This window comes from Sinocyclocheilus rhinocerous, unplaced genomic scaffold (genome assembly GCF_001515625.1).
Source record: "Sinocyclocheilus rhinocerous isolate Xijiao unplaced genomic scaffold, SAMN03320098_v1.1 scaffold830, whole genome shotgun sequence".
Classification (NCBI taxonomy): Eukaryota; Metazoa; Chordata; class Actinopteri; order Cypriniformes; family Cyprinidae; genus Sinocyclocheilus; species Sinocyclocheilus rhinocerous.
The window spans coordinates 68,687-80,112 of record NW_015636881.1 but is presented as its reverse complement, the minus strand read 5'-3'; the positions used below and the strand labels follow the sequence as shown (position 1 = coordinate 80,112).

The 11,426-nt window shown below is 37.2% G+C and overlaps 1 protein-coding gene and 1 long non-coding RNA gene across 15 annotated transcripts in view; one reads left to right on the top strand and one right to left on the bottom strand.

Moving 5' to 3' along the window:
* LOC107748260 (casein kinase I-like) overlaps positions 1-11,426 on the bottom strand; it is a 67,926-nt gene that overhangs the window by 15,565 nt on the left and 40,935 nt on the right. For all 3 annotated transcript variants that reach the window (XM_016562989.1, XM_016562991.1, XM_016562992.1), the window contains exons 5-10: positions 5,889-6,040; positions 5,516-5,750; positions 4,540-4,625; positions 4,368-4,452; positions 2,361-2,509; positions 2,097-2,204 (exon numbers count right to left, since the gene is read on the bottom strand). In XM_016562989.1, the coding sequence (XP_016418475.1) occupies positions 2,097-2,204; positions 2,361-2,509; positions 4,368-4,452; positions 4,540-4,625; positions 5,516-5,750; positions 5,889-6,040 (815 nt within the window). The remainder of the gene's footprint in view (positions 1-2,096; positions 2,205-2,360; positions 2,510-4,367; positions 4,453-4,539; positions 4,626-5,515; positions 5,751-5,888; positions 6,041-11,426) is intronic.
* LOC107748262 (uncharacterized) overlaps positions 1-11,426 on the top strand; it is a 40,006-nt gene that overhangs the window by 11,061 nt on the left and 17,519 nt on the right. Inside the window, exons 1-3 of one of the 12 annotated variants that reach the window (XR_001640909.1) lie at positions 773-783; positions 2,911-2,915; positions 7,021-7,023. The exons of 1 other annotated variant lie outside the window; for it this stretch is intronic. This is a non-coding gene — a long non-coding RNA (uncharacterized LOC107748262). Of the gene's footprint in view, positions 1-772; positions 784-863; positions 876-2,290; positions 2,294-2,910; positions 2,916-3,469; positions 3,475-3,745; positions 3,757-3,921; positions 3,933-6,450; positions 6,463-7,020; positions 7,024-7,563; positions 7,574-8,902; positions 8,914-9,961; positions 9,968-11,379; positions 11,391-11,426 lie in introns of those variants that run through there. 10 more of the 12 variants (XR_001640905.1, XR_001640911.1, XR_001640906.1 and 7 more) reach the window with 10 other exon arrangements.

Below are 11,426 nucleotides of genomic sequence, written 5' to 3'. Positions count from 1 at the left end.
GCATGTGATATTAACAGACGAACTACACTCATATTTATAATTCCAAACAATCAGTAAGCGACAGGTGCTAGGAAACGCTGTTTTGTACTCATTTATTGACGAGTCGGCTGCGGTGCGGCCAACTGAATGTGCTGCTTCTCTGTCGCTCACTGCACAGAACAGACGCAGAGAGAGGTGTCACTTCTCCGGGAAAGTCAGACCTCGCTGGGACCCCTTTCAAACAGTGTCGCGTTCCGAACGTTGTTTAAGCGACATATTGCATATTGCATACGTATTGCGGTATTTAAAAAATTCATATCATAACAAAAATAAACACCGGTATTCGGTATGAACCGGTATACCGCCCAGCACTAATATTTGGCATTAAAAGAGAATAAAATGAAATGTGCCTTTGACCCCAGTGCACCTTTAGACCTGTTGTACCCCATCTCTTATCAGCAAGTCTATAGAAAAGTACTGTTTAAATCTTTAAAAAAGTTTAAAGACTTTTGTTGTGAAAATTTGAATAGGTGTTGATGTGCCCCAATTAGTGTTGCGATGCCCTCTAAACAGACTCACTAAACACCAGAACCTCCACCAAAATGATGATGAGGCAGTTTGCAGGGCCCTTGTGTCTTTCAGCCAAGGATTTCTAAAGATATCTGCACTCCTCTTCCCTCACAAGAATCATAAGGATACATGTAAATTCAAATCAATGGAAACACCTTAGACATGTGATGTCAAGATGTTTTAAAGAACAGATTAGCCAAAATTAAGGTAGTCATCACTTCATTATCTCACCCTGTCTTTGCAAAAGCACCTTTATTCATGAAACAAAAAATATTTTTTGTTGTTGACTTAAATCTTTTAACCTTGAACTATAAGCACTAATTTGAGTGCACCCCAAATTCAAACACTTGTGAAAATCTTTTATGAACCAAAATTCAACTTTCGCTTCAGCAGATGAGTTTGATACAGGGCAAGTTTGAGAGATGTGCAAAGCGGATTTGCTCTTGCAAACGTAAGAGAAAGCCAGAAAAAGCACAAATTGGCAAATGAATCAATATAAAAATAGTCTCCAGTGACGTATATACTTGGAAATATATAGTTTTAGGAACTTCTATTCCCAGCATGCACTCTGAGCCATGATGTGCTAAAGCAGTGTATGCTGAAGCAGCCAGTTGCTGAGTGGGCGAGTCTAATGATTTTGTTTAAAGTTTCATGTAGTGGTGCAAAAAAAACCTCTAAAATCAACTCCACCTCTACCAGCTCTGTTTAGAATTCTTCAACAGACGTCATGAAAACATGTCTAGGCCATTATTTCACTCCAAAATTAAATCAAAACTCGTTTTAAAAAATCAAATTTCTACATTTTTAGTATTGTGATCTAGTAAGGACCTTTCCCTCCCCCAAATTCTCATTACCAGGAAAAAAAAAAGCATGCATGCATGTATAAATAAACAAACAAATTTTTCGATAATTTCCACTTTTCTCAACGGTGATTCTCATTACTGTCCTAAAACTTTGCATGACAATAAAAAGAAAAAACAATTTTTTTTTATTTAAATCACATACATAACCGTTTAAATTATAATAGTATTGTGAAATATTATTACAATTAAAAATAATTATCTAATTTAATATATTTTAAAATGCAATTTATGCAGGTGGTGGCAAAGCATATTATTTTAGCACACTTTATTCCAGTTTTCAGCGTCACATTATTCTTCTGAAATATGCTGATTTATTATTAGTTAAAAATAGTTGTGCTGCTTAATATTTTTGTTAAAACCAGTTGATACTATTTGAAATAGCAATCTTTTGAAAACAATGCAAAAATGTTTACTGTAATTTTTGAACAAGTTAATGTGTAAGGTAAAATTCTTACCGACTTCTACATCAACAATTCTATTTCTTTCTTGTGATCTTGAGGTGAAATATGACCCAGACTTGTTTTGTGAGATTCACCCATTTGGTTCAGGGGAAATATGATCTACCTTTAATAAATGGGTGTGTGGACAGAAACATGAACATGGGACATTTTCTCTTTCCTTTCCCATAAAATAAAAACAAGGTTCACCAATCTTAAGCTTCCTTAATGAGCAGTGGAAGATTACCTGATTCCTTAAGGGCTGGTGCTGGGAGGGTCTGTCTCTGTGTGCATGGCTCTCACGCGTGATGGCAGATGCCCCTGAGTCCACGTGGACCGACCCCACCGGTGTGGGCTGAGAAAGACAAACCAAAACACAGAGAACATCAGTTCCAAGGTGAACTAGCTCTGTGTCTGAGCAACTATAGACAGCAACATTAGGCTGTCTTGCAGAGATGGATAAACTGTGCCACTTTATTCTCTAGGCAGTAAAGACGACATGTTGACTCACAATCTGTCTGCCAACCCAGTCGTATGAGTAATCAAAGGTATATCCTTTTCGTTCAAACAACTCCGTAAACAAGGTCCGCAAGTATTCGTAATCTGGCTTCTCAAAGAAATCCAACCGCCGGACATAGCGTAGATAGGTGGCCATCTCCTCTGAAAACACAAATGAGGATAAAGTTACAATGACAATAATCAATAAACAAGAGCAAAGGGAAGTCTTGTCTTAAAGTCAACATAAAACATTTCAACAACCCATTTTACTTCTGCAATGTGATATGCTGGTACCCACATGGCAGCTGAATATGTTATTGCATTTAAAAAAGGATTACAAAATAGGGTTGTGTGCCTCAACTGATTATATTGTTGTTGACTAGTCTAAAAAAAAAACAGAAGACAGTCAAAAAACAGTCCGTTTATGAATCTACTTATAATAGCCTACTTAATCTATGAATCAAACAGTCAAATCCTATACTGAATGCAGCTGATATAGTGAGGTTATAGTGAGGGGGTGCACACTTTTTTATTCATTCTGGTTGTCATGAGAGCACCTGGAGATTTGGTTTGGTGCTCACACTGCACAGTGTGACCCATTAAATATAAATAAAATAATAATAGTATTATTGCACTTTTAGTTTATTTTTAAAATGAAATAAATAAAACAACAAATAAAGTGTGATAATACTACATTTTAAAATAAAAAAAATTAGTATTAAATAAAAAATACACTTATTTTATATCACACTTAAAAATACAATGCTAAATTTTATTTTTATTTTTAACTTTTTATATGAATTTTCAACATTTTCAAACCTAAAATCAGCAAGCTTTTATTTTGTCGGGTTGCCGGCAAGTAAGTACATGCGGTGCCGGTTTTACCACTGCCAAGTTAAATGCAGTGAATTAAATGTCACTGTTTTGCATTTTGCTCTTAAACCGCCAACATTTATGCTTTCAGTTTGAATGGATATTTTATACAGTATTACAGTTAATTGATCTAAAATGGTGTTGGTGCAGCTGTCAACCATGTCTGTGCGTAAATGAGCATTCTTTCTTCCAAAATCTGACCCTACCCTATCTGAATGTTGTAGCAGAAATCAAGACCCATCAGACCAGGCAACGTTTTCTCAATCTTCTATCCAATTTTGGTAAGCCCATGCAAACTGTAGCCTCAGATTTTTGTCCTTAGCTGGCAGAAATGACAGAACAGATGTACCTAATGAAGTGGCTGCTGAGTGTATTTATTAAAATCATCTGAATCAATAGGCAGCGACCAATTACTACAAACATATAAGCCTATTATAAAGCCCACATACACCTGACAGAAGTTTGGCATGTACCAGCAACTAAACATTGTTTAAGGGTATTCTGTTCATTAGGACATTGATATAGGACCTGCTGCTGTCAAGTAAGTTCCTTTTTTTTATTGTTTGTTTATTGCATAAAAAATATTTATTTATCTTATTCAATATTTGGTCTATCGAGTTATTGAAGTAGGTTTCATTTTGAATTTTATTCCCCTTTAAACCAATATAAAATTTGATACCGGTATTTTCCCTCATAAGCAAGCTTAATTTTTGTATGCCAGTTTCACACAGACTGCAGCAAACTTTTCGGTTTTCTTCTAAATCAAATTACTATCTCAACGTGCTCATCTTCTGAGTGGACAATTCCCTGAACCTGTCGCGAGTTACACTGAGAAAACAAACACACCAAGCTCTGATGCAATATGAAATGATTTTGTTTTCCACTCAAGATATAAGCAATGTGTTATATTTTTTTTTTAAGTATCATTAACATGATAGTAATTTGAAGCAGCAGCAGTATCGTTTAGTCGACTAGTCTTGCGCAACCCTATTACAAAGAAACATTATATTTCCTTTGGAATAATGTGCACTTCTGAATCCTGCAAAAACCAGGATATGTGTATTAAGAAAGTAAACAAGGTCAGTTCTGATTTTATGTTGACTTTAAGATTAGCTGATACAAATGCAGCACATGATGGGGGTCTCACCAGGAAAGTTCTCACAGAGAACCTCAATGGGAGTGTTTCGCTTTGTGTCCCCAATCTTCTGGTAGCGTTCCTTCAGTGTGTCAGCCTGCAAAGCACAAAAACAACAACGTCTGATTTTCAAGAACTAAATTAGTAACAGTTTTAATGGCTTTAACATGCTAGTTTAACATACTTTTAGTCCCTGCCAAGGGAGACTACCCCGGAGGAAATACATGAACATGTGACCCAAGGCCTCAAGGTCATCCCTCCGACTTTGCTCTGCAAAAAAAGTAAATAAAATAGTAACATCATGTACACAATAACATGAAGTTGGCTGGACAGTAGAGATGGGAATCATGCGGAATTTAACAAATCTGGTTTCTATATGATTTACTTAACTATTAATATACTGACCATCGATCATATGATCAAAAAAATAAATCATTCCATGATTTGACCAAATAATTAACCAAAACAATAAATAAATATCCATGTCTTATTTCAAAACCGTAAGACTTAAATTCATCTACAGAACAATCATTTTTGTCCATCCACTTAAAGTCCTTGCAACAAAAATTTTGAACAACTGTACTTGCTTGAACAAATGAGGTTTGTTCTCATGTATCAAGCACGTTTCAGTGGATGACTAAAAAAAACATTGCTCAAAAAATGTTTCCCCATGTACCATCACCTTAAGTCATTTACAACATAACAGTAAATGTTCTTGCTTTTTTATTCTGAGTTAGACATGGCATGACATGCGATTCAGTGAGTAAGTAAGTTGATAATTCAGTATCCAATTCGACTGATTCAGTGTCAGTCATTCCAGAATAATAAGTGACTCATCTTCTGAATTTTTTAATTATTCAGTAAAAAGGACAGCACTGTCCAGGTTGTCTGTTTATTTCTTTTTACTGTATCATCTTGGGACACCCATTTTTCCTCTGGCATCACATTCAGTTTAGACGACACAATCACGACGACTGAGGTGCTATAGATTCAATGCAACATTTAAGGAACCAAACATGAATATCATGTTCTTTAAGAGAACTGGTTCATGATTCCCAAACAGCCAATCAAGAAACCACATAAAGCGTGGGGATAGTGACATGCTTAATTTAATGTTAAGTCCATTTTAGGATCAGACTAGGGAGGTATCTTACACTTACCTTTCCCTAAGTGTGTATTAATAGACATGTATCTAGCTGTGCCGGTAAGGCTCTTGTGCTCCCGGTAAGGAATGTGTTTTTTGGTTTCTGGGTCAATGTATTCTTTCGCAAGGCCAAAGTCTATGATGTGAATGATGTGCTCCTTCTTGTTTCCTTGTCGACCGATGAGGAAGTTCTCTGGCTTCACGTCTCTATAGATGAGGTTTTTAGAATGCACATACTCCATGCGGGATATCTGGGGAAATTGAACACATGGACTCACATTACACGTTTACATTGCAAAGCATCAGTCCAACGATATGCACGCACTTCTCACCCAGGTGCCACACTGCTCTTAAACTACAGCAGCTTCTCAGAGGGCCTGTGCACTCACCAGCTGAATGGCGATCATCAGGACGGTCTTGAGGGAGAATGTTCGGTCACACAGGTCAAAGAGATCCTCAAGACTAGGGCCGAGCAGCTCCAGAACCATGGCATTGTATTTCCCACAGGGCCCAAAATAGTAGACCTGAGGCAGACCCTCTACTTTAAAAGAAAAACACAAGAAAAATACAGGAACATTAACTACGATAGTCAACATTCTCTCTTTAATGGTTAAGTGTGTAGTTTTAATGAAATTATGGCCTCAGCTGATTGAGGATTAAAGCAATTTATTCCTCCAGCCACTAGATGGCAGCACTGTGAAAACTATGCAAATGGGTGAATATGTAAATGAAGATGGCTTTGCCGCAAGTCACTTTGAATGCTTGCAATCACACATGAATTATGCCAGGAAACCAGCATTATCAAAACTGCAGTGCCAGATATATTAAGTAAGGTGGCTGATTCCAAAGTTTGGCATTTAGAGGTGCAGGGATGATGTATTTTTGTTCACAAAAATCCTAACAAGTTAGCATTTTTAGCACTTTCAGTTGCATTGTCACAAAACTGATGTTTTTTTTAAATAGGTTTTTGGTCAAATTACTAAAATATGGTCTGTGGTTCAAGCAAGCTCAAGATTTTCACGTTTTATTCTACAGCATAAAATACATAATATAAATATGATGATCAAATCAATCTGTTATTTATTTACTCTTGAAAAAGGTGGTTGCTATCAAATGTCTAAGGGTGTATTCACATGAGGAAAGTCCGCTAGTTCACTTGCTTTGGTCCGGACCAAATGCAAAGTAGATTTTTTTTTGTTTGGTGCGGTTCGCTTTCACACTGCCCTTTTTGCAAGTGAACCAGAAACTGTAAACAAAACCACATGTGTGCTTAAGGTCATCCATTCATTGTTTCATCCATTCAACCGTACCAGAGTTCACTTGGAAGCGGACCGAGACCACCTCTTCAGCTGGGTCTCGGTATGGTTGTTTGGTGCGCACCCGAGTGTGATTGCTGAATTCACACCTGCCCAAAAGATCTGCACCAAAGGGGGAAACGAACTTGAGTTCGATTCAATCGAACCAAACAAGACAGGTGTGAATACCCCCTAAATGGGACTGCAGAGTTTGCTGGGGATACAGACCGTAGTCAGGGTAGCGCCATGTTTAATTTCCACAGGAAATGAAACAGAAAAATACAGAAAATTAAGTTTTAACATCCACAGGAATGAATATGTGGCTGTGACGGACTGAAATACAGTGCATTCAGGGGATTGTAATGTTGTTTAAAAAATACTGACTGTTCAGCTGACCAAATATCTTTCTGAAAAAATAAATAAAATAAAAACTTTCAGTAGACAAAAGTTTTTTTTATTTTTTTTTATTTGTGAGATGGCAAAAATTATATGATCTAGGACTATTATACAGTGTGTGTCATTGTAAAGACTAAGTCTATCCGTCACAACCTCATTTTCATCAGTGTTAAATTCAATATAGCGTCTAACCTGGCTAAGTGTCGTCACTTGAACAGGAAAACTCATCTACTCACTAGTCTGCTTTCACAGCCTTTTAATGTGCCTATAAATCATGCTCTTGCAAACTGTTCTAACTCAAACTTTCAGGGAAAATGTTTTTAAAATAAAGACTCAGAGTTCCCAGAAGCTTAATATAGTAGTGATGTTGAAGTCATGTGACCGTAGTGTAGTTCATCAGGCTTCAAAATTCATAAGTTGTGTTCATTTGTAAAGATTATCACGATGAACAAAATTGCATGAATGAAACTTTTGCAGGTCACGGAGCTTATTTTCTGCAATAATCCAATGTTGTAGAAGGAACCAGAATAAAATGCTAACTTCCAGGTTGGCCTAAAAAAAAAAAAAAAAAAGCATCTGCAGACTCTTTATTTAATAGCTAAAGCATATACATGTGTCTCTAAACTCTATGCATCTTGTGAGGGTGATGTGGGTAGTTTCAGGCAAAGCCTACACTGCTCATTGTGTGGTGGTGTTGTAACACCCCTGAGAATAGAGCACACTGTTGGCCTGCCGATGACTCATATTGTGTTCAGACTGCACATAACACATATTCAGGTGTTGGTTTCTATCTATCTCTGCTGATTAACTTTCACAAGCTTTCTATCGACACTCCACTGCTAGATGCTGCTGGAACATGTGAGTGGGAATTCAAAGAGTGGCAGGACATTCATATAGTAATTAGGGATGGGCATTCCAAGCAAAAATAATATTCGAAAATCGCTGGGTATTATTCGATTATTATTCAAAAACCGCACCCCTCCCCCGCATGCACGCACAAATACCCATAAACAGAGAGACGGGATTCACGCTTTCAATCTGTATGATAAACTAATTCAGAAGATAGGCTGTCTTAACTCAAGCCATATAATGATTGTAACGTGCTGAAACATATTAATATAATAAACATAACCGAATGACGGCACTTATTAACATAACAGTCCATGAATTAGCATAAGTCAACTGCTCATAAGGACATTTCCATTTAAAAAAATGGAACCCCTAAAGGGAATAGATACGAGATGGGAGGAAAAATATACTTCGATATCTTCTGTCGCAATTATATCATTGGGTAATCATACTGTATATAAACTGCGGGCATCAGGGAACCGTTATTAATATGCGGCGCATTGAAATTGCTCATGAACACGCACTTGTTTTTTACTTTTGAGATTCGCGATCACACGTACGGAGCAGCACTCGGCAGTACTTGCCACACATTTTACAAGATTAGATGTTTGTCAGTGGCGCTCAGGATTTGCAAATCATTCGCCATCATCTCTCCTTATTCTGTTTATGTGGTAAGTGAAATATTATGTATTGTGTAATGTAACAGGCTACTGCTAGCAAGCGGCTATCCATGTCCCTATAGTGGCTCCGTAGAACGCGTTATTTGTTTTCCGCGCTTTTCTGAATACAGATTCAGCCACACCTCTAACCCAGTCGGGGGTGTTTGTGGTCCGCACAGAGCTCTTATTTGACATCATTCCAAGTTACTGTAACCGTTATATGCTACGCAAGTCTTTTTTTTAATGCCACGCAAGTCTACAGTGTGCGCGTGAGACAATGTGTTCTTCTGTTGTCTTTGACAGCTTTTAAGTGCGTTATTGGCAGCGCAACCCTCTGCTTACATGAACGCGTCACCACCGCATCAGCACGGAAAACATGAGGAAATTTTTTAAGACAATCGCAAAACCTATTCGATATTCTATAATTAAATCAACTAATCGAATATTCGAAAATCGTGACCCCATCCCTAATAGTAATACATATAGACATGTAATCACTCTAAAAGTGACATGTTATCCCAAAAAAAAAAGTCAATATAGTGAGCTTCAGTTTATCAGTCATAAAAAGCGATTTAAGAAAAGGACATCATGACTAGGGCTGCACTGAATCCACAATTTTCCACAGCCATCATTCACAATAACGTATTTCACTTGCCTGTTTATTATATATTTTGGCTAATTTAAAAATGCTTTCCGCAACCAATAACACTAATTTTAAGGCTGCTTTTATACTTTATACTAAAGAGATGCACAACATACAATATATAGTGTGGGGGAAAAATATCACCATCATTGTGCAAATTTGGCGACATTGTGCTGTGGCTCATAGAACTCATGTAGAATTTTTATCCTTACGTAATGAATAATTTTTTTCCTCCATAATAAAAAAGAAAAAAGAAAAAACTCAAAACAGGGAAATTGTACAATCTACATTTAAATAAATAAATAGACAATAAAGACGTTAAATTCTGATTTTGAAATTTTAATTTTGCGCTAAAATGAAATTAGTTGTTGCTTGTGGCAATTACTGCCAAGGTACTAGGGCTTGGTATCACACCAAAACACCACAATCCATGTATTTTAATGGAATGGTATCTGCAGTGCACCATTCCATTAAAATACATGGATTGTGGTGAAAAACATTGCATAAAAACAAAGAAGATACCATGGAGGCCTAGGTCTGACTAAACCAAGTGCAGTGTAGTTCTCCCAGTCAATCCCACTTTGAAGTCCTCAGTGCTCCAACAAAACACCATCTGCCAGCAGCCCGTTTGAGAGTGGGGCCACCTACGCCCGCTCAAACGTGGATGTCTGACTGGAGAGGAGAAACCATGTGACTCTACTGCCTCCAGTTCACATACACCAGCCTGCAGTGACGCAGCTCACTTCTGCCACACTGCACACTTAAACAAACCCCAGTTCAGCCGGAGAATCAAAGACAAAGACTGGGAGAGTCTGGATTTATCATGCCTGAGCTGGTTGATCAGTAGCCAAGCCATTCCCAGCCAAACTCAGAGATTCAAGTCCCGATGCCAAGGCTGCCCGGAGGTGTATCAGAGTTCAACACGATACCGCTACACATTAACCACAAACAAAAGAGAACTGTACCGGACTTTCTAGAGCAGGGGTAGGCAAGTTCGGTCCTAGAGAGCCGCAGTCCTGCAGAGTTCAGCTCCAACCCTAATCAGACACACCTGAATAAGCTAATCAATGTCTTCAGGATTACTAAGGCTATAGGCAGGTGAGTTTTTTTTTTCAGGGTTGGAGCTGAACTCTGCAGGACTGCGACTCTCTAGGACCGAACTTGCCTACCCCTGTTCTAGAGGAAGAGACAAGAGTGTGACCTTCGTTTGGCTGGGTTCTGCCAGCGTGATGGGAAATTATGGCGTGTACAAGAAGTTGTTAAATATTAATGGTTCATAAGGAAGTATTTTCTAAAGGATATCAGAGTAAGGGTCATCTTTATTAATGATACTGATAGTGAAATATTGATAAGCCATCTCTTAACACAAAATACTATGGCATTTCAACTGTTTTAAGATTATACCATTCTAAAGCACCTTGCAAATGCCAGTGTATAAGTTTGGTAAATCATTAAAAACCATGGTATATCTCAAACTATTGTCACATTCCCAATTCACCTACTTATACTATGTCCTGAAAGTATGTACTCTTTGTGTGAAGAAAAAGTACATACTTTGGAGCTTGTAGCAGAAAAGTAGGTGAGCTTTGGGACATACCATTTCGTCATAACTGCATCTTTAACAGATTGCTATGTAGTTTAGTTTCATGCATCCAGTCACTGTTTAAACTTCCCCGTCAATTATCTTGTCACAGTTAACATAATTCACATTTTATTTAATTTCATACCGTACTGGAGAGAAATTAAGTAGCATGCTGATCTGCCAGTCACGGGTCTTTACTGCCAAGAACTCTCCTCATGCGTTTGTAATGTATAAGTGAGGAATTAAATTATTATTATTATTATTATTATTTATAATTTCTTGTTAGACAATTTTGTAACCATGTTGTGCTATTATGAACTATTGGGATGAGTAGTTAATCTAAAAATTAAAAATAAAACTAAATTCTCCAAAGTCTCTAATTTTTTACCCTTATGTTATATACAAATGAACTTAATCAAACACCCTAAAAATCCCCAAAAACCCAAATCTACATTTAAACTGTTTAAGTGGATAGTGATGCAGAATTTTTTTTTTTTTTTTTT